The following is a 23,732-nucleotide window of genomic DNA, read 5'->3' as shown; positions in this document are numbered from 1 at the left end:
TTGACACAGCTTTGACTCGGAAATTTGAATTTTCCTTTTTTCTTTACAAAAAATTTTAATCAATAAAACATTTTTTTGGATTATACAACAACTATGCCTTCATCTCAAAACAATTGGGGTCGGCGATATGAACCAAAAAATATAATCATTTTGGGTCTTTCACATGAATCCTTCTCCTTCAATCATTTCTATTCAATGTCATTACCTCGGTGAGGTTTAAAGCATTCATATCCTTCCCTATCATCTCCATCCATGTTTTTTTAGGTCGACCTTTTTTAACTAATGTATTTTTTCATTTCTTTATTCTTCTAACTGAAGCATCATTAGGTCTTCGCCGAATATGTCCAAACTACCTTAAACGATTCTCTTATCTTATTTTCAATGAGTGCAACACCTACCTTCTTACTTATTTCCTCGCTTCGAATCTTATCTTTTATTGTATTTTCACACATCCATTTTATCTTTTTGGATTATAATAGTTAAAAATAAAGTTTTACTGAAATAATAAAAAATAATAACATTTATTAAGAAATATTTAAATAAGGGTTGTACGTGTCATATCTGCGCCAAAATGTCTGAACGTGTCAGATCGTGTCCACAGGGACACGAAACAAAGACGGTGTGTCCCAGATGACATAGGCGCAACGTCGCTTTTTCGGGGGCTTCTCTTTTCTCGCCCTCACTTCCTCCCTTGCCTTGTTCTGCAAGGCGATCGAGAGAGAGATAGAGAGAGAGAGATATGAGCGAATCGGAGGAGGCCCCGCGTCGCCGATCCGTCGTGAATGAGTACCGGAAGAAGCTGCTCCAGCACAAGGAGCTCGATTCCAGGGTCCGATCAAGTACGCCAATCCCTTCAATTATTTTCCGGATTTACTCTGATTCTCCTCTTTTTTTATGTTTTTTTTTTCTCTTTTCAGAAATTTGAAGCCTTACGCTTCGGTTATGTTGATCAACCAATTCAATTATCTCCTTTTTTTCGTTTCACTTGGTATATTTTTAGGGTCTGAGCGGATAGTTTGATCAAAAACCGTTTTTTTTTTTTTGGATTTTTTAGGGTTTTTATAGACTTGTGGTTGGGTGTTTATGTTTTGGTGCCTCAAGGCCGCCTCCTTTTTTTTTAATTTGGGTTACTTCGTTTGATAGCCGATATGCGTGTGATCGAACGTTTGTGAGCATTTTGTGAATTTTGATTGGGACTCTTGTTGAGGCTTCCTTTTCTGCAGAATCAAGGAGCTTCCTTGCTTCCTTTAGTGTTTACTCATGAATGCGTTCCAAAAAAAATGGGTTGAAAGAGTGATTTTTCTTCGAAGATATGCTGCAGAAGCGACGGGTTTTTGTATTGAAGTATCGTATGAGACAGACGGTGGATGATTTCTATTAAGAGACATTTGTGAAGTTGCATAGTGGTCTTGCATTCATCTTGTTTTGTTTGAGAGGTTCTTTGGTAAATCCTGGTGCAATTTTTGCATCAGCTAGACATCAAAGATCAATATCACATTTCCCATGTGACCTTGGCTAATTTTCTTTCAGTCATGACTTTGGTGGTGTAATGCTGATAAAATCCAATACACATGCAAGAACACACTTTCAATCAAGCGGAATACTTGATTGAATCACGGATCCACCCAGGTCTAAAGAATTGTTATTGCATATATTTACTCATGAAAATGAGTTGAAAAACTACAAGGCCTTCAAGGCCTATTTATAATACAAAGCTATGTCACATGGGTACGGGGTGGGGCACTTTCAAAAAACTTGGGTGTGGGGGTGGGGGGTGCGGCAAAAACATAAAAAATTATATATATATATATATATATATATATATATATATATATATATAGTCTAAAAGTTGGACATAAATGACCTTAGGTGCATTGACTGTACCCAGGGTCAGGTTGACCGCATCGGGTGCCGGTGCGGGTGCGACGTGGGTGCGGCACCTAGTTGAAGAGTCCCTGTGACATAGATACAAAGCCTCATGGGGAACAACCCAAAGTAGCTCTTGGGCTGCTCCCACCAGTCATAAATCTCCCACAACTACGCTGGAGCTGCTCCCAATACTTCAAAAATTGAAAAAGTAAAAAATGAATAACAAAAAAAGTAAAAAACAGAAAAAAAAAATAGATTGTCAGCCCCTAATGGGCTGATGCCTATTACAGTGAAAATACCAAAATACCCTTGATGGGTATTTTGATTTACAGTTAAGTATATATATATATATACATATGTGTATATGTATATCTTAACACCCCTCCTCAAACTCATGGTACAACCATCGAGAGTTTGTCAAGTAGGAAGTGAAATATGGGTGACGATAGCACTTTGGTGAAGAAATCCACGAGTTGGTATTCTGATGAAACATAAAGCAATGTGATAGTCTTTTACAGGAACTCTTCACGAACGTAGTGGCAATCCATCTCAATGTGTTTTGTTCTCTTATGAAATGTATGATTGCTTGCAATGTATACATCGCTCTTATTGTCATAACACAATTTTGAAGGTTTTGCAGTATGAACCCCAAAGTCTTTGAGAAGTTGTCTCAGCCAAACTAACTCAGACGTAGTGGTCGCCATTGCACGATACTCAGCTTCAGTGGATGAGAGTGATACCTTCTGCTCCTTTTTGCATCGCCATGAAATTGGAGTCACCTACAAATACATACATAAACCAGTGGTTGAGCGTCTATCATTGACATCCCTTCCCCAATCAGAATCAAAATATGTAATGACTTCTAGTGAAGAAAATAATGATAAAAAAAACCTAAGATTAATAGATTTTTTAATATATTTAACAATTGTTATTACATCGCTCATATGCATTGTAGTGGGAGCATGCTGAAATTGACTAGCAGAATGAATAGCATGAGATATATCAGGGCGGGTAATAGAAAGATAAGATAAAACTCAAATCATCTGTCTGTAGGGCGTTGGATCTTGCAAAGGCTCTCTATAATGTTTTTTCATTTTGGCGTTTATGACTTCTGGAGTGTCGACCAATTTTTCATCCGAGAGTCCTGATCTTTTAATGATCTCGATTGCATATTTATTTTGTGACAAAAAATAACCACGATTTGAGTAAGCAACTTCTATTCCGAGAAAGTATCGTAAAAAACCAAGATCTGTCATACCAAAGTTGGTTTTAAGCACATCTTTGATATGATTAACTCCATGCTTATTATCTCTTGTGATTATTATATCATCTACGTACAATAGTAAAATCACAATCTTTGTATTAGAAGACTTAACAAACAATGTAGTATCAGTAAAAAAAGATTTAAAATGAAGTTGTGTCATCACATCATTGAACCTATCATACCAAGCCTTTAGAGCTTGTTTTAGGCCATACAAGGCCTTACGCAATCGGAGAGTCTCCCCATGTGCTAAAGTCAGGTTAGGTGGAGGATCCATGTACACTTCTTCATCTAGATTATCATTTAAAAATGCATTTTTGACGTTTATTTGAAATGTAGGCCATTTCCTAATTGATGCTATAGCAATGAGAGTTCTAACAGTAGTCATGCGAGCAACTGAGTCAAATGTCTCATCATAGTCAATCTCATATTTTTGACTATATCATTTTGCCACTAACCTAGCCTTATATCTTTCTAATGTTCCATCATACTTAGTTTTTACCTTGTAAACCCATCCGCATCCTATAGTTTTTCTTTATTTAGGTAATGTTTGAATCTCCCAAGTTTTTGCTCTTTCTAATGCTTCTAACTCATCATTCATGGCCTTAACCCATTCATGATGATGCTTAGCTTCATGATATAATTGAGGTTCAGCATATGAGTGAATTGTCATTAGGCAAGATTTATACCTTGGTTCAAAGGAATCGTATGAAACAAATCTACTAGGAGCTTTTGAAATTCTTATGTATTTTTTAAGGCTAAAAGGGTCTTCTTCTTGGCTTTGAGAGTATCTTTCTAAAGCGCATGGTGGATGACCTTCGGTACGTCGAGCATAGGTTTATAAATTATCATGAGATAGGTATATATTGTCCAGGCTTTTACTCACATTCTCATTTGCCTTATGTATGACTTGGCTTTCATGAATATTTTCATATTTATCATTGATTAGATAAAAAAGAAACGAATAGTCACAACTCTCTTAGATATTATTCTTGAAAAAACCTTTTTCATTTTCGAGAAACATAACATTTCGAGAAACATACAATTTGTTTCTTTCAATGTCATAACATCTATATCCTTTTTGGTTTTCAGCATAACCCAAACACACACATTGAATTGCTTTAAGAGATAGATTATAATTCTTGTTGGTAAGAACAAAACATTTGCACCTGAATACCCTCAACCTTTTGTAATCAAGAGACATTTTATAAAGTTTTTCAATAAGAGAAACATTTTCAATATTTTTTAGGGCATTGTATTTATCAAATAGACCACCGTAAGAGCGGCTTCGGCCCAAAAAACTTTGGGAACATTTCTAGATACTAGAAGTGTTCTAGTGGTTTCGATAATATGTCTATGTTTTTTTTTTGGAAGACCATTTTGTTGAGGGGTGTACGAACATGATTTTTGATGTATAATCCCATTTAAGTCAAGATAATTTTCAAATTCTTTTGACATAAATTCTCCTCCGGAATCGGTTCTAAAGATTTGAATATTGGTTTTAAATTGATTTTGTATATGACTATGAAATTTTTTAAAACAATCAAGTACTTTTGATCTGTGTTTTAAAAAGAATATCCAAGGGTGTCTACTATAATCGTCCATAAATACAACATAATAAGAAACGCCTCATTTGGATATGACTGATGTGGGTCCCCATACATCCGAATGCACTAATTCAAATGGATTCTTAGTTATAAGATCTCTTGTTCCAAAAGGTAAAGACTTCATTTTGCCAAGAATGCAATCTTCACATACAAAATTTTTCTTTTCATTTGTAATTTGGTCACACTAGGATGTCCTAGTCTTTTGTGCCAAATTTCTATATCTTTCTTTTCCACAAAATTATAAAATGTCTTTTTTAGTATACATACCTTTAATGAAGAACCAAGTTTCATTGGCTTTCTTGAATTTGGCAAGATTGACGAAAATTTTGAGCTCCACATTATTCATGAATCATGCCAATATTTTGACAAGCTTACTTTCTCAATCTTCAACTTTAAGTTGGTATTCTTAAATAGCTTTGGCTCTTCTTTATTCAAGGTTTTTTCTTTATTTTCCTCCTTTTTGGTAAGCTTCAATTGTGATTTCGGAATGGTTCCACGTACATACCCCAAAAGTCTTTTACCTTTGAGGTTGTTTTCCATAGTGGTTGCCAACAGTCTATAATTGGTTCCATTCAATTTGAATGAAAGATCGATGTTTGTATCTTTCTCAGCCATCGTGGAGGGTGTTGAAGAAGAACAAGTGAATGATATTAAAAACAAATCAAACATAAGAGTACCTCAATAATGCTTTCTCAATCAAGGCTATGATACCATATAATGAGACACTAACGAAAAAATATAACGTCACTAAGTGACTAAGAGATGCTCAAGCATAGAAGCAATAAGCCACTAAAGGGCAAAAATACAATAAGCCACAATGTGGCAATTGATTAACACTACGAGAGAGATAAAAAAAATGTAAACTCTTATTGAGAAAAGCTTAAACAAGCTGACAAAAAAAGTTGTTTTGACAATTCAAGATTGTCCATAACATAGAGGTTTCCTCTTCTATGGCCTTGCCCAATCGGCTTCCCGGACTTGGGATCCTGTATTAGACTATCATTAGATGAGAAAAGTATTTTGCAACCATAGTCCGCAATTTGAGAAATGGATAAGAGGTTTAAGTTCAATTTTAGTACTACTCTAATATTTGGTATGTGAAAGATAGGTGTTTTTTGATAAATACAAAAACTTTTGATTTTCAAAGATGTGTCATCGGCAGTATAAACACAAGAATCATTTGAGTTAAACTTGCATCTGATCAATATGGACTCATTAGGGGTTATATGAAATGAAACACCAGAGTCTAGGATCCAAGAGGTCCTACTATGGTTGTCACTTGTCGATATGGCCGCTCCCGAATAAGAATGAGATTGAGATTTAAGCATAGGTTGCAACGCCTCAATTAATTGAGCTAAGGAGAATGAACCGATGCATTTGGAGTCATCAACTTCACTCATTTCAATCGAAGTCACTCTTTTGTCTTCTTTATAATCCTCCTTTCTTTTGGGACAAAAAGGTTTGATATGTCCCGGTTCATAGCAATGATAACAAATAATTTTTTCACCTTTTTTTGAATCATGATCACCCCTCTTTTCATAGTTGTTGGCGTTTCTATCATTCTCATTTCTTAGAAAATGAGGTGGTTTATAACTCTTCGTATGATTTTTGGGCTTTGACATAGCAAGTATGGATTCTTCATCCTTAAAAGCGGACAGTCTTTTCAATCTATTTTCTTCCATAGTTAATTCTTCAAGTGTTTCAACTATGGAAGGAACCCCACCTCTATGAAGAAGAGCGGATTTAGTTACTTCAAATTCGGGCCTAAGCTCATTTATGAATTGATGAAAATGCTTCGCTTTGATTTGATTTTCACAGAGCTCAACATCTTGTGGGCAATGCCACTTTGGCTCAAGAAGAGCCAATTCATCTCCAAAAATAGAGTGCATTGTAGTACTCTCTTATGCTCATGTCCCCTTGAGTCATTGTCCTCACTTTATTTTGGACATTACAAATATGTGCAATATCCTTAAGACTATACATGTCTTTAAGGTATTTTCATGCATCACTAGCGAAGTCAAACTTTGCCAAACAAGAACATTTGTGAATGTCCATACTATTGATAAGTCATCCAATAATTTTGGAATGACCCATCCTCCATTCCTTCCATCTTTTCTCATATTCGGAAATGACTTTAGCCATTTCCTCTCCTTGAAGCGCAACTTCTTTTTCATTCTTCGATTTTGTAAAGATAAGTTTAGGCTCCTTTTCGGTGTCGTCAACCAACCCCAAAAGCCTATTTTCTCATATTTTATGTTTTACTATGGATGCCCACATCACATAGTTGGTGTCATTTAGGCATACGAGAATGGAGACTATCACTTCCCTCCTATGTCACAGGGATTCAGCTAGCAAGGTGCCGCACCCGCGTCGACGCGGGTGCGGTCAACCCGACCCTGGGTGCGTTGACCGCACCCAGGGCCATTTTGGTGCACGAAAAGGCCCGCAGTTGCATCCACACGAAAAACCCTCTAAAACTTCAAAATCTTTTCGATTTGGGTGTATTACAACCCATTGCAACTTGAAACAGAATACACCCTCAACAATCGTAATAAACCCTACCCTAAATCCCAAATTTTTGATTTGGGGATTCACGACAAACCCAAACCCCCAATTTTTCGAGTTGAGAGTTACAGTAAATCCAAAGCATGCTTGAAAACTCAGTAGTTGTGCGAAATCACAGTAAAACCTACCTTAACCGGCGAGGAGGTTGTTGTCGTGAGAGTGGAGGTTTGTCGGTGCCGCTACTGTCGAGCTCGAGCCGAGAGGGAGAACGAAAAAACAGAGGAAGATGAGAGGCAGGGGGGAAAAAGAGATAGAGGGAAATGTAGAGGGCATCGATTGCTCCTGCTGGCGTGTGCAAGAACAAGAGCGTGGGAGGCAGAGAGTGGAAGAGAAGGGGTTTGGGACCCCTATTTGAGGACGGTGGTCCCCGAAAAGGTAGGAGCGCCCCCGTCCTCCTGGTGGCTATGCTCCGGCCCCCTCCCCCTTTGCGATTTCACCTTGTGGGAACCACCCTTGTTTTATCGAGCAACCCGTATCGGGTTGCCTTAAATTATACTTTTTTTTCCTCGTAGGGTACGGGCCGAGTCCAAGACCCGGGATCCAGTAGCGAGGTGGATCCGCGGTTCTCTTGCGGTGTGGATCCGCATGTTGGATCCAATTGTGGATCCATACATTAAAATTATTTCTAGATTTTTAATATATGTTTATTATTACATTACTATTATTATTATTCCCTTTTCTAATATATATATATATATTTTTTTATTTATTTATTTATTTATTTTTACATTTTTGCCCCTACCGCACCCCCGCACCCAGGTTTTTTGGAAGTGCCGAATCCCCGCACCCGCACCCGCACCCATGTGACATAGCTTCCCTCTCATTCTCTATTTGCAACAAGAGAAAGCGAAATAGAAGAAAAGGAGGAGAATGAGAGAAAGAGAGAAAGAGAGAAAAGGAATGCAATACAAGACTTTTTAGAGATGGTCTGCTTCCCGATGCAACAATCTGAATTTCAATGTATTTTGCCAAGTCCACGATCCTCCTCTTGATCACGATCTTTCTTCTAACAAACACCTTTTGAAACACCAAAGCTCTGATACCATGTAATGAAGCGGATAAAATCCAATACACACGCAAGAACACAGTTTCAATCAAGTAGAATACTTGATTGAATCACCGATCCACCCACACAAGGGTCTAAAGAATTGTTATTGCATATATTTACTCGTGAAAATGAGTTGAGAAACTACAAGGCCTATTTATAATACAAAGCCACATGGGGAGCAGCCCACAGCTCCAACAGCTACTTTGGAGCTGCTCCCAATACTTCAAAAGTTGAAAAAGTAAAAAGTGAAAAACAAAAAAAGTAAAAAACAGAAAAAAGAAAAATAGATTGTCAGCCCCTAATGGGCTGACGCCTATTACAGTGAAAATACTGAAATACCCTTGATGGGTATTTTGGTTTACAGTTAAGTACATATATGTATATGTACATGTATAGGTATACATATACATATACATATACATACACATACACATACACATACACATACACATACACATACACATACACATACACATATACATATACATACACATACACATACACATATACATATACATATACATATATGTATATCTTAACAGGTGGTACCCACTGGCATTGAGATAGATGGGATGAGCTAGATTACCTTCACTGTGGAACACTGTTTGATACTTGAGTTTATCCCACTTGTCTGGATAGAATGTTGCCTGGCAACACTGCACAACACTGCATAAATGTTGCTTAACTGGATTTTGGTGAGCAACACCTTATTTCAATGCTTGCTTGTTGCTGGTAGAAGTTTGACCTTGCTTTTTCTTTTATCTGTGGAAAAGAAGAGAATAATATTTTTTATTTACTTGGTATCCAGTTGACATCATATGTTTAAAACCATGAAATTCTGAAATTCTGGCTGAAGATTGAAATATCTTGGATTTGACCACAAGGGCTCCGCTCATCTGATAGGTGCAGCTTGTGAATGTCACCAAGTTGATGGGATGTCACAAGTTTGAAACCCATGGGGGCATCCATTGCCAGAAGGTTGAACCGTTGAAGCTGGTTGTACTTTCTGGTCGGCAGGGGGGACCTTAAGGGTTTTATCAACCAGAGGCCTGCCAATGTGCATAGGGGTGGCCAATGGGCCACCCGTCCCGGCCCGATTAGGGCCCGACCCATTTCTTGGTCCGAGCCCGGCCCAGTTATAATGGGCTCAGGTCGGGCTGGGCCTGCTGTGTCCTGTGAAAATTACACAGGGGCACAGCCCAATTAAGGCCCGATTATCTAATCAGTCTGGGCCCGACCCGACTTGATTCAGGCTTGGTCTGCAAAATGCAGCTTGAGGCTGACCTGATATGGGCTGGGTACCCGGCAGCCCGTCAGTCTCCCGGCCTGATGGCCACCTGTAAATGTGTGGTCGGTGGAGGGTTTTTTCCCTTGGCTTAGCAAAAAAAAAGATGTCTTTGATTTTCTTGGTACAGTTTACGAACTCTCTCTCTATGTTTGGTGAATCTTCTGTCTAGTTTCATCATTTATTTGGTCATTCATCTCATTGACTTGTGATGTGTATGCAATCTTTTGGGATTTGAAATACAGCTAGGGAGAATGTACGAGCTGCAAAAAAGGAGTTTGCTAAAACAGAAGATGATTTGAAATCACTCCAGAGTGTTGGGCAGATAATAGGCGAAGTCCTTAGGCCTCTCGACAATGAGCGCTGTAAGTATTACTCAGCTATATCTTGTTCTTGTTAAATAGACAGATAAAGACTTTTGCATTTTCTCCTTATGCTTGCCATGGACTTGCTACTATTGAGCTATAATTGTTGTTAGAGATTACTTAATAGACACGGTTTTGTGGCACTAAAACTTCATTTTTAGTCAGTCTGTGTGCTTGACATAATTCACTTCATTGGTAGTGTTTATTAATTTATTTTTGGGTAATAATCACTTGAACTTGGGTTTTATTTGACCATTGACCAATACTAAACATCTCCTCCTATTATTAAAGGTATGCCTTGTACAAAAAATTACCATCTACAAATACAAAATAAGTAAGGAAGTAACCCTATATGCTAAAAACGTGTATCTCTTAGTTGAACTGTTACAAAGGTGAGTGTGGCCTGTGTAAGAGTGGTAGTTAGTGGTGGTGTTGGTGTAGATATAGCACTGCTTACTTGGTTTTTTAGGTTAAAAATCATTTTATGCCTCCAAACAATCGATTTCAGTGTTTTTTCTTTTCATTAGTTAAAAGAGGGTCATGATTGACATCCAAACATAACCTTATTAGGAGTACCCTTTCATTTATGTTCAGATGGCTGTAGCTGTGATATACTTTTTATTTTTCTAAGAGAAAAATCTGTCTCCTTTGTGAAAGTATCTCCAATAAGATACTAATATCAAGACCTTAATATTCTTGATATTAAACCCACCACGAAAGCACAATAAGAACACTTTACAACACTTGTGCACAAAAAGCACAACCCACAAATAACTCATAAATGCACAAAGGCATAAAAACAATGGAATCGATTTATTGAGAACTTGGGCTTTGACTCAAAGCCATGAAAAATACAAGGGGGTGAAACCCCTATTTATAACAACACAAGAGGAGCCTTGGAGGGGCTCCACTCATAGACGTTGGAGCCCCTCCAACGGTCACAAATGTGACCGTTGGAGAGGGCCCAACGTCTATGCTAGTGGGCCCCCCAAGGTACCTTTTGGTACTTTACAACAACAACAATTGGGGTCAGCGATATGAACCAAAAAAGAAATTCATTTTGGGTCTTCCACATGAATCCTTTTCCTCCAATCATTTCTATCCAATGCCATGTCCTCGGTGAGGTTCAAAGCATTCATATCTTTTCCTATCATCTCCATCCAAGTCTTCCTAGGCCTACCCCGACCTCTTTTAACTAATATATTTTCCCATTTCTCCAACCTTCTAACTGGAGCATCATTAGGCCTTCGCCGAATATGTCCAAACCACCGTAAACGATTCTCTCGCATCTTATTTTCAATGGGTGCAACACCTACCTTCTTACGTATCTCCTCGTTCCGAATCTTATCTTTTATTGTATTTCCACACATCCATCTAAGCATCCGCATCTCAGCTACACTCATTTTTTGAATATGATGTCTCTTGGCAGCCCAACATTCCATACCATATAGTAAAGCGGGTCTAATAGTCGTACCATATAGTACACTCATTTTGGTACTTTACAAAAAGAAAAATAAAAAGAAAAAAAATAAAAATAAAAAACAAATTACAATCACATTCATAAAATGAATGTGCGTAAAATAGAGGAAAAGACTATTCTACCCCTACGGCTAGACAAAGCAGAAATATATATTTTATATATATAATAAGTAGATACATATACATATATATATTAATATATGTGTATGTATTACCTTATATATATAAAATATATATATATTACATTTGAATGATTAGGTATATAATTTAACACCCCTCTCAAACTTAGGGCAGGATGACCAAGAGTTTGCTAAGAAGAAAGTTGAAGCGCGGAGCATACAAGGCTTTAGTGAAGAAGTCCGCCAATTGATATTCGGATGTGACATATGGTAGGTCAATGATTCCTTTGAGGTATGCCTCCCGAACGTAGTGACAATCCATCTCTATGTGTTTGGTTCGCTCATGAAAAGTGTGATTTTTAGCAATATAAATTGCACTTTTGTTGTCACAGCAAAGCTTGGTAAGCCCTTCAATAGTGATCCCCATGTTTTCCAACAACTGATGAATCCAGACAATTTCCATGGTAGTAGTCGCCATAGCATGATATTCCGCTTCAGTTGATGATAGAGACACCTTTTGCTGCTTCTTACATCTCCATGAGATTAATGAGTCTCCTAAGAATACACAAAAACCAGTGGTGGAGTGACGGTTATTTGGGTCACCTCCCCAATCAGAGTCAGTATATGCAATCAATCTTAACTCAGAAGAAGAAGACAGAAAAACTCCCTTATTAATAGTGTGCTTTAGGTATCTTACGACCCGTAAGATAGCACCCATGTGAACCGAAGTTGGTGCATGCTGAAATTGACTTGCCGTATGCACCGCATGTGAGATATCTGGTCTGGTGATACTTAGGTACATCAACGATCCTACTAGTTGCCTGTAGGGAGTAGGATCGGAGAGGGGAACACCATCATCAATCTTCATTTTAGCTCCTACTATAGCAGGAGTTTCACAAACTTTATCATCTGTAATACCTGACCTGTCAATAATCTCAGATGCAAGCTTAGTTTGAGATAGAAAATATCCTCTATGAGAGTAAGCTACCTCAATACCCAAAAAGTAAGTTAAGAAGCCTAAGTCAGACATTTCAAACTTATCCTTTAAAATGGATTTTATGCTTTTAATCCCTTTAGAGTCGCTCCCAGTTATAAGCATGTCATCCATATAAAGTAGTAGAATGACAATCCCTGCATTAGATTTTCTAACAAACAAGGCAGTATCAGTAAAGTAGGATGAGAAATCATTTTCTAACATTATGGAGTTAAACCTATCATACCAAGCTTTGGGAGCTTGTTTTAAACCATAAAGTGCTTTCCGAAGACGAAGCACTTTTCCTTTAGAATACTCCATTCCAGGAGGAGCATCCATATATACTTCTTCGTTTAAATCTCCATTTAAAAACGCATTCTTAACATCCATCTGATAGATGTTCCATTTATTGATTGAAGCAACAGTTATAAGACATCGGACGGTGACCATTCGAGCAACGGGGGCAAAAGTCTCCTCATAATCAATCCCATATTTTTGACCATATCATTTTGCAACTAAGCGGTCCTTATATCTCTCAAGAAACCCATCACTCTTAGTTTTGACTTTAAATACCCATCTACACCTTATTGCTTTCTTGTCTTTAGGAAGGTCTTGAAACTCTCGGGTCTTTGCTTTCTTTAGGGCTTCAAGTTCATTATTCATAGCAACTATCCATTCCGGGCATTTTCGTGCTTCCTCAAAATCCCTAGGTTCTATGTATGAGTGAATGGCGCTTAGACAAGCTCTATATTTTGGTGGAAAAGACTCATATGAGATGAACCTAGAAGGAGGTCTTCTTGATCTTTCGGTTCTACGAAGATTTCCTTCACTTGGAGCGGTAGACTCACTATCATATCTTTCGAGGGCACTTCTAAAAGTACTCCTATCTCTATGAGAGTAAGTTATGGGATCTCTATGTGGTTCTTCATTGATGTGTTGATCAGAATGAGTTTCATCATTTTGATTTGTTTCATCATCACTAGTATCATCATCTTCAGTTAATAAATCAAACAGAAAAGAATAGTCAATATTCTCGTCATTGGTTTCAAGTTTTTCGAAACCACTAACATTTTCCAAGAATCTTACATTTCTGGAAACATATAGTTTATCACTCTTAACATCATAACAGCGAAAACCTTTATGAGTTTCAGAATAACCAAGAAAGGCACAAGGAATGGCCTTAGGAGAGAGTTTTTCATTTCTATCAGTAAGGACAAAACATTTACATCCAAAAACCCTTAACCTGCCATAATCAGGTTCTTTTTCATATAATTTTTCAAATGGGGAAATCTTGTTCAAGTTTTTAGATGGAAGTCTATTTATGAGATAGACAGAAGTAAGAGCGGCCTCCGCCCAAAGTTTTTTCGGAATATTTTGGGAAATGAGCAAAGTTCGTGTGGTTTCAATAATATGCCTATGTTTTCGTTGGGCCAACCCATTTTGTTAGGGGGTTTTGGGACAAGACTTTTGATGGAGAATTCCATAGTTTTCAAGATAGCTTTTGAATTCATTGGAAAGGTATTCACCACCCGAATCGGTTCTAAAAATTTTTAGATTTCCATTGAATTGATTCAAAACCATCATGTGAAATGTTTTAAATGTTGAAAAAACTTCATGTTTATGTTTAAGAAAGTATATCCAACTAAACCTAGTGAAATCGTCCACAAAGATAACATAGTAAGAAAAACCTCCCTTGGATATCACCGGAGCCGGACCCCATACATCGGAGTGAACAATTTCAAAAGGTTTTGTTGTAAACATGGATCTTTGAGGAAAAGGAAGACTTCTCATTTTTCCAAGAATACATTCATTACAAACAAAATTTTCATTACAAAGATGCTTAATAAAAGGCAAATAAGAGATTTTAACAATGTTGGGATGACCCAATCTCTTATGCCATACATGAATATCTTTGTTTTGAGCAACATTACAAAATTGATTCTTGGGAATTTTAAGAAAATCAACATAGTAGAGGTCCCCTCTCCTAGAGCCTTCCCCAATCAATTTCCCGGACTGGCGATCCTGTATCCAACATTTATTAGAAGAGAATTTTATATCGCAACCATAGTCCGAGAGTTGAGAAACGAAAAGTAAATTTAAATTTAGTTTTGGTATAAGACGAATTTTTGGGATAAAGAAGTCTTGTTTTTCAAAATTGCTCATTCCTTTAATTTCAAGAGGGGTTCCATCCGCCGTTGAGACAAAAGATGGAAGACAATTTTTAGAATAATCAGAAAGAAAACAATGGCTTGGAGTCATATGAAACGAAGCACCGGAATCAAATAACCAAGATGTCTTACCAAGAGAGGAAGAGGATGACATAGCGGCTCCAGAAATGCCTTCTTTGAGAAGAGGTTGAAGAGCATCCACAATTTGATGAAGCGAAAGAGGTTCATTTGAAGTTGAAGGCCGTTCCTCCGATTGGGATGCTAAAGCCGCGGCAAGAAATTTCTTCCATTTGGGACAATTGGGTTTAATATGTTCCGGTTCTTTAAAAAAATGGCAAGTTAATTTGCTATAATCTCTCTTGCCATATCGATCATTTTGCCCTTGATTTTTGAAATGGGGCGGTTTGTAGGTCTTCAAATTATTTCCGGGTCTTGACACGGCATTAACCACTTCATAGTCATTTTGAGAAGGTGTAGCAAGAATGCTTGGGTTATTTTTACTAATCCCCATACGTGTTTTCTCACCACTTAGCTTGGTGATGACATCTTCAATAGATGGGGAGGTGAAAGCCGATAGAAGCGAGGACCGAATTTGCTCAAATTCGGGTCTAAGACCATTTAGGAAGTTGAAAAATCGATCTTCCTCTAGTTGTTTGTGCCTTAATTCAATAGTTTCTCCGCTCCATTTTGGTTCGAGCATGGCAAGCTCGTCCCAAATAGATGACAATTCGGCAAAATATTCCCGAATAGATAAATCATTTTGTTGAAGAGTCAATGCTTTCTTTTGGAGATAGTATTTGTGAGACAAGTCCCTTGAAGTATACATTTTTTCAAGGTACAACAAAGCTTCGGAGGCCTTTTTAAACTTAATGATGTTGGCATTGATCTTGGTTTCTACGGACGAAAAAATCCAAGACAATATTTTGAAGTTCTTCATTTCCCACTCATCATGCCTTTTGGAATATTCTTCTAAGGCCTTTTGTCTATCTTCTCCTTCAAGAATCTTAATTTCCCCTTTCTCTATAATAGAAAGCTTGGGTTCGGGTTCCGATATGGAACCTTGAACGTAACCCCAAAGGCCTTTCCCTTTGATATGGGCTTCCATATTGCCGGCCCAAACATGGTAGTTCGAACCACTAAGTTTAAACCCAAGGGAGAAATGAGAGTCTTTTTCACCCATTAGAGAGAAGAGAAGATAAAAAATAATGCGTACCTTAACGGATTTTCAACCTTTTTTTGACAAAAGTTGCTTCTAAAATATTGCCCGAAGTAAATGCTTCACTCAAAAACTTCACTAGCTTGAGGGCATGTTTTTCGAGGTGCTTCACAAGAGACGAGATGCACGATCCTCTTTCTTCCAACGAGGCTCTGATACCATGTGAAAGTATCTCCAATAAGATACTAATATCAAGACCTTAATATTCTTGATATTAAACCCACCACGAAAGCACAATAAGAACACTTTAGAACACTTGTGCACAAAAAGCACAACCCACAAATAACTCACAAATGCACAAAGGCATAAAAACAATGGAATCGATTTATTGAGAACTTGGGCTTTGACTCAAAGCCATGAAAAATACAAGGGGGTGAAACCCCTATTTATAACAACACAAGAGGAGCCTTGGAGGGGCTCCACTCATAGACGTTGGAGCCCCTCCAACGGTCACAAATGTGACCGTTGGAGAGGGCTCAACGTCTATGCTAGTGGGCCCCCCAAGGTACCTTTTGGTACTTTACAAAAAGAAAAATAAAAAGAAAGAAAAAGAAAAATAAAAAACAAATTACAATCACATTCATAAAATGAATGTGCGTAAAATAGAGGAAAAGACTATTCTACCCCTACGGCTAGACAAAGCAGAAATATATATTTTATATATATAATAAGTAGATACATATACATATATATTAATATATGTGTATGTATTACCTTATATATATAAAATATATATATTACATTTGAATGATTAGGTATATAATTTAACATCCTTATCCAAAGTGATATTGATTTACTTCTTTTGTTCGTTATGCTTTTTATTCACAGGGTCTTGAGCTATTTTAAGTCTGATAATCATCTGGTTTAGTGGTTATGTGTTCTATCTTTTTCTTTTCCACAATAATAATATTGAGCTGAAGATTTTAGATTTTGGTGAAAGTCCTTTGAAAGTAGAAATTTGGATGGATAAGGCTCATCATCCTCTAGATCCCAAGTTTTCTCCTCCATTATTATCATTTTCTTAAAACATTTGGGAATTTTTATGTGTATCTATCTACTTGGATGGTGCTTTAGTGATTGTGAAAGCTAGTAGCGGTCCAAGATATGTGGTTGGATGCCGGAGCAAAGTCGATAAAGAGAAGCTTACTTCTGGAACCCGAGTTGTTCTTGACATGACAACTCTCACAATTATGCGGGCACTTCCTCGTGAGGTAAACATTACCTTGCAATTTGTTCAATTTTCTCATATATAACACCATTTTTGAAATCAGAATTTCTCTTCCTATTAATGCAAAGAGGAGGGGTTAATGGTGTTGTGTTGTGAAGAAAAGTTATCTTTCAGTATTTTTCATGGAAACATTATACTTTTATGGAGATATTTCTCCTCTGCTTATGTGTAATTGATGTTCTATGCTTCCAGGTTGATCCAGTTGTTTATAACATGCTTCATGAAGATCCTGGTAATGTAAGTTACTCTGCTGTAGGTGGTTTGTCTGATCAGATCCGAGAACTCAGGGAATCTATTGAGCTTCCACTCATGAACCCTGAACTCTTTATTAGAGTTGGAATTAAACCTCCCAAGGTGATTGCATACTGTATCCTGTTGTTTCCCATTCTTCTTGAATCTTGACCATGTGAGACTCAATTTTTTTTGTTAACATTCAAATGGCAATTGGTTGACACTTTTAATTTACATTTGAGCAAATTGAGTTCCATACAATTGGCTTAGAGTTGTATGTATCTGCAAGAGTATGCATGTGTCCCTTTTTTTTCTTTTTTAGATTTCATGTGGAGTATGCACGATACAAATCCTATGTTATTTGCAGGCTGGTATCTTGCAGTATTGGGATGAGAAGGGCTGATAATGACTTGCTATTTTCTTGATGTCAGGGTGTTCTTCTCTATGGTCCTCCCGGCACAGGCAAAACCTTGTTAGCAAGAGCTATTGCTAGCAATATTGATGCTAATTTTTTAAAGGTGAGATTCATTTGTTTGGAAATAGAAATTGATGTCTGATCAGTGTCTAAACTTGCACAAGATTGAGCAAGTTCCTGTCTTCAATGCAGGTTGTTTCAAGTGCAATTATTGACAAATACATTGGTGAAAGTGCTCGGTTAATCCGTGAAATGTTTGGATATGCACGTGACCATCAAGTATGAAACCACAATTGTTAAAATATCCAGTTTTAGAATAATGTTCTGATTGATGGCTTATTTTGTTGGAGTTTGTATCATGGCTGCATGTCAGATTTTCTTTCCTCAGACCATAAATTAATATAAGCTTTTTGTTGTGGATGTTTGACATCTGCAATTCCTCTATTCATCTTCTGTTGGATAAAAATTTGTTCTATAAAACTGCATGTAATAACTTGAAGAACTGAATTTCTGCAAGGTCTTTACAAATTTCCATGTTATATATACAACTGGAAGCTGTTCTGCTCTCTTTATATAGGTGTCTGGAAAATCTTTATGTAAAATAGCTTCATTTTGATTTGTCCAAATGTAGGTTATATTTTGTGATGGCTTCATTGGTAATATGCTTCTTCTTTCTTTTTTTTTGGTTAAAGCCTTGCATTATTTTCATGGATGAAATCGATGCTATTGGCGGTCGACGTTTTAGTGAGGGAACAAGTGCTGATCGTGAAATCCAAAGAACACTTATGGAACTTCTTAATCAGCTTGATGGGTTTGATCAACTTGGAAAGGTATACATGTTGTATTCAGTTTACTTGATCATTAAATTTTAATTTCTTGGCTTGAAACAAAGGTTATTCCGATGTTATAGATGTAATCCTGTTTGCATGGTTAGACCTTTTATACTGCTTCTGGATTAATTACCTTTTGGCCTTTACATCTAAATGAACAATTTGTGCCACTTTTGGTGAACTGTTATGAAATCTTCTTGTTGATCTTTGCCGTTAAGTCTGATTGTTTTGGCTTTGCTGGTTAAAGGTTAAAATGATCATGGCGACAAACCGTCCTGATGTTTTGGATCCTGCGCTGCTCCGTCCAGGCCGATTGGACCGGAAGATAGAGATCCCTTTGCCAAATGAGCAGGCAAGGATGGAAATCTTAAAAATCCATGCCGCTGGAATTGCAAAACATGGTGAGATCGACTATGAGGCTGTTGTAAAACTCGCAGAGGTGGGTACATTCAGTCTTATACTTTCAATATCAATGAGACTACTTATTTACTTTCTGAATAATGATATATAGGGATTCAATGGAGCTGATCTTCGGAATGTCTGCACGGAAGCGGGTATGTCTGCAATCAGGGCTGAGCGTGATTATGTCATCCATGAAGATTTCATGAAGGTACATAATTTTCTTTGGTAATCATCATAAGCAAATTGCTTGTTGTTCACTCATTACATTAAAAAAACTAGAACAAACATTATATTCCCAAAAAAATTTAAAAATCTTAAAATTGGTAGCATATATTGATCCAATTTTCTGAAAAATTGCACCTCAAGTACTGGCTAATTTTCCACCAGAATGTAAATAATTATTTGTATAACTAGTAATTTGCTCGTGCAATGCACAAAAAAAAGCAAAGGATTCAGCTACATATGTACGAGAGAGCGAGTAGATTCTTATTAAAAATGAGTTTCTAAGCTAAATATCAACTTTGGTGGAATGTGACAACTGACAAGTGTATCTATGTCTAGGCACACTCAAAATGCATCAAAGAAACATCATATGCTAGAATCAACAAAATTAATTAAATTAGAAACAGCAAACGGTAAACAAAAGAAGTGAGAGCTAGCAACAACATCAAACATTTAAGATTAAACAAATTGCAAAAGCTTGGACAACTCTTACTTTCATTTAACATTCTCTTACATGCAAACTGTACATTTATTTCAATTTTACAATCTGAAGAAACAACATTGGTTTTAGATTATACACATATATGATACTCTAACCGTCAAATGCTATCTTGTGTGTTCTATTTGCAGCTTCAAATATACCTGCATTAAAAATGAATTGAATTAATAAAATCAATATGCAAGTAAAACGATATTAACATAAAAGAATAAATTATAACATATTAAGTAGTGTGAAATATGTTTCATACTAAACACTTTTAGTTGAAATATATTAATCATATAATGACAAATTAACATTCTTAGTGTTCCTTTTAGGAGTGTTCTGGAAAACATTTATATGTACTCAGAGATATTTAAGATTTATAGTACCTTTAATTTTGAACACTAGAATGTACACCATTCATTGCTAATTTGGTCTCAGTTTCCCAAATAGGCTTCCAAATATCCACAACATGTCTATTGTCAACTTATGTTGAAAACAAATAAACTTGTTGATTTGAACTGTTGATCAATATAGTCCACAAGGACCACAACAAATAAACTTTTCAAATTGACAGTTTAACATGAGGGATAATAAGAGTTCAAATCGATTGATCAACAAAGTACCTGAGAAAGTACTGATTTAAAATATTACTAACATTACTAATCTTTAAAAATTAAAAAATGTAACATATGTTAGTCAACACGATCATACCTTAATTTTGTTGTATTATTTTGGAATCCACAGTAAGTGCATCTTAGAGTATTTTGGGGGATGCTCCAACTCTCTTCTTGAGTACGTTGGTGCCCCTATATAAGAATAAGGGTGATATACAAGATTGCACAAACTATCGTGGTATAAAACTCATGAGTCATACTATGAAACTTTGGGAGAGGGTGATTGAGTATAGGTTGAGGAAGGTTGTTATGATATCGGAGAATCAATTTGGTTTTATGTCTGGAAGATCAACTATGGAAGCTATACATCTTCTTAGACAACTTATTGAGAGATATAGAGAGAGGAACAAAGAGTTTCATATGGTTTTTATTGATTTGAAGAAGGTATACGATAGAGTACCAAGGGATGTTCTCTGGTGGTCAATGATGAAGAAAGGTGTTTCTCTCAAGTACATTAGTATAATTAAAGATATGTACGATGGAGTAGTAACCAATGTCCACACTTGTGGAGGGGTGACAACCAATTTTCCTATAACGGTTGGGTTACATCAAGGATCTGCATTAAGCCCTTTCCTATTTGCTATAGTGATGGATGGGCTTACGAGATCAATTCAAGAAAATGTGCCGTGGTGTATGTTGCTTGCTGATGATATTGTTTTGATTGATGAGACTAGAGCTGGGGTTAATGCTAAGTTAGAATTATGAAGACAGACATTAGAAGCCAGAGGTTTTAAGTTGAGTAAGAGTAAGACAGAATATATGAAATGTCGGTTTAGTAAGCAACTAAGTAGTGATGGGAGTGTAGTGAAGCTTGGTGAGCGGGAAATACCGATGGATGATTGTTTCAAATATTTGGGATCTATCATTCAAAAGAATGGAGCAATTGATGGAGATGTAAATCATAGGATAAAGGTTGGGTGGATGAAATGGAAAAGTGCAACTGGAGTGTTGTGCGATCGTAGAATGCCATTGCGGTTGAAGGGAAAGTTTTATAGGACGACAATTAGACCCGCTTTACTATATGGTACGGAATGTTGGGCTGCCAAGAGACATCATATTCAAAAAATGAGTGTAGCTGAGATGCGTATGCTTAGATGGATGTGTGAAAATACAATAAAAGATAAAATTCAAAACGAGGAGATACGTAAGAAGGTAGGCGTTGCATCCATTGAAAATAAGATGAGAGAGAATCATTTACGGTGGTTTGGACATATTCGGCGAAGGCCTAATGATGCTCCAGTTAGAAGGATGGAGAAATGAGATAATATATTAGTTAAAAGAGGTCGGGGTAGGCCTAAGAAGACTTGGATGGAGATGATAAGAAAGGATATGAATGCTTTGAACATCACCAAGGACATGGCATTGGATAGAAATGATTGTAGGAGAAGGATTCATGTGGAAGACCCAAAATGATTTTCTTTTTTGGTTCATATCGCCGACCCCATTTTTTTTGGGATGAAGGCGTAGTTGTTGTTGCTCCAACTCTCTTCTTGCAGTTAGAACAAGAGTAAAATCTGCTTGATTTTGATTCAACGATACTTGTTAAACTTCCTAAAATACAATTGCTAGATTGATTTTTAAGGTTGCACAAACGCATTTGCAACCGATTATCGCTGCGTATTTCTTTCAATGGCATAATCCTTCTTGAAGATGACTTCACATGCATGACCTTGATGACATTAAAATAAATATTCATATCTCATGAAGATATGTGTATATGTGTGTGTCTGTATACAATGTAAATAAATAATTTGATAAAATCTTACCATTTATTTATTGTTACAGTTTTGATACCCATAGGATCTTTCACCATTGTACTTGGTGCAGTTGTTTCCAGCCATAATCCTAAATATGTTAACCAGTCATTTAGCTAAGGATTTATGAAAATAAATTAATACATTATTATGGGTAAGAATGTACAATTAACTTTTTTTTATTTTGACATGTTAAAATGACCACGGTTGTATGTCTATCATCTACCATGTTTTGCCTATAAAAAAAAAATCATGAAAACCATCTTGAACTAAAAGAGCTGATATGTGTGTGCGTGTGGTTGAAGTGATGTGGACTATCAGGTGTGTGTGTAATCAAAGTGATGTATGTCAGTTTTGGCATTGAAAAGGAACCTAAACATACCATCAACTCCGTCTGATTTGTGTGCTGCTACTATCTCTCTCTCTCTCTCTCTCTCTCTCTCTCTCTCTCTCTCTCTCTCTCTCTCCACATGCCCAATTTTTTCTAAGCGTGACTTTTTCAGGCTGTTCGGAAGCTGAATGAAGCAAAGAAGCTAGAATCCACTGCACATTATAACACTGATTTTGGCAAAGATTAGAGACAAAGTTGCTGTTTTGGTTGATTTGGTTTTCTAGCTTGTATCGGTGCCTCACACACACCAGGATGATCGAGGTGCACTGCCAAGTTTAGAGGGCATCCATTCTGGCATGAAGTAACTTCTGTGATTATGTTCTCTTGTTGCTTTGCGGCCCTATAGTTCTTATTCAAACCAATATTTCCTGTGTTCTTTTTTTCTTGGCTGCGTTGTCCCACTAATACTTGACAATGAAAAGCAATGAAGATTGGGGTTTATCAAGTGGGAGTGCTCTCTGTGATTTTGATGTTATCGGATGCCTAAGTTTTAGGGAGGGTGCTTTCTTTTTCCCTCGCTTTGGGGCTTTGTGGTCTCAACCGTTTCTGGCTGATCTTGGGAGTCTTTACTTTGAACTACTTGATAATGGGTCATGGCTTTTATGTGGGTAGCCCCTGTCCTGTTGGAGTTGACTCAGTTTTGGGTCTACAAACAATGCAAAACGGTCCAGATCGTGGTCACGAGCATTTCAGAGACTTTTTGAATTTAACAATATATTTCAATGGATATTATTGCCAAAATAACTGTGATATTTTTTAGAGAATCACTTATTTTGAAGATATCATATTTTTAATGTGATTTTAACAAAATATTAATGTGCTAACAATGATTTTTTTTTTTTTGCTATTTTTTGTATTATATGCATGTTTACTGTATTTATGTATGATATATTTATATCAATGTTGTAGTTTTGTGTTTATTGATATTTTTTGAGCTCAAGAAAACCAGATTTTTTAAAAATATCATCAGTATTCCAGATAGCGAGATTCTTGACTGTTTTTTAAATGAATATCTCTTGCTTAAAGTTGGGATATTCAGGTATTAAAATCTCTAAGAATCACTCGCTTTCTCACCTTTTATTTGGCTATGATATCTTGATCCTTTGAGAAGCCATGGAATCCGATTTGCGGGCATTGTGGTCGATC

At 36.7% G+C, this 23,732-nt stretch overlaps 1 protein-coding gene across 1 annotated transcript; it reads left to right on the top strand.

The window, feature by feature from the left end:
* The first annotated feature begins 656 nt into the window (after positions 1 to 656).
* LOC149815495 (26S proteasome regulatory subunit S10B homolog B) lies at positions 657 to 23,031 on the top strand. Its single transcript, XM_089988670.1, has 10 exons — positions 657 to 839; positions 9,881 to 10,000; positions 17,030 to 17,166; positions 17,376 to 17,537; positions 17,846 to 17,932; positions 18,022 to 18,108; positions 18,522 to 18,659; positions 18,907 to 19,098; positions 19,171 to 19,269; positions 22,699 to 23,031. The coding sequence occupies exons 1-10, from the start codon at positions 740 to 742 to the stop codon at positions 22,771 to 22,773; spliced, it is 1,197 nt and encodes a 398-aa protein (XP_089844796.1). The 5' UTR covers positions 657 to 739; the 3' UTR covers positions 22,774 to 23,031.
* The last annotated feature ends 701 nt before the right edge of the window (positions 23,032 to 23,732 follow it).

Source organism: Nuphar pumila, chromosome 15, assembly GCF_984573655.1.
Source record: "Nuphar pumila chromosome 15, dmNupPumi1.hap1.1, whole genome shotgun sequence".
Classification (NCBI taxonomy): Eukaryota; Viridiplantae; Streptophyta; class Magnoliopsida; order Nymphaeales; family Nymphaeaceae; genus Nuphar; species Nuphar pumila.
The sequence above is the reverse complement of the archived record's forward strand: the minus strand, read 5'-3'. Positions and strand labels throughout refer to the sequence as shown.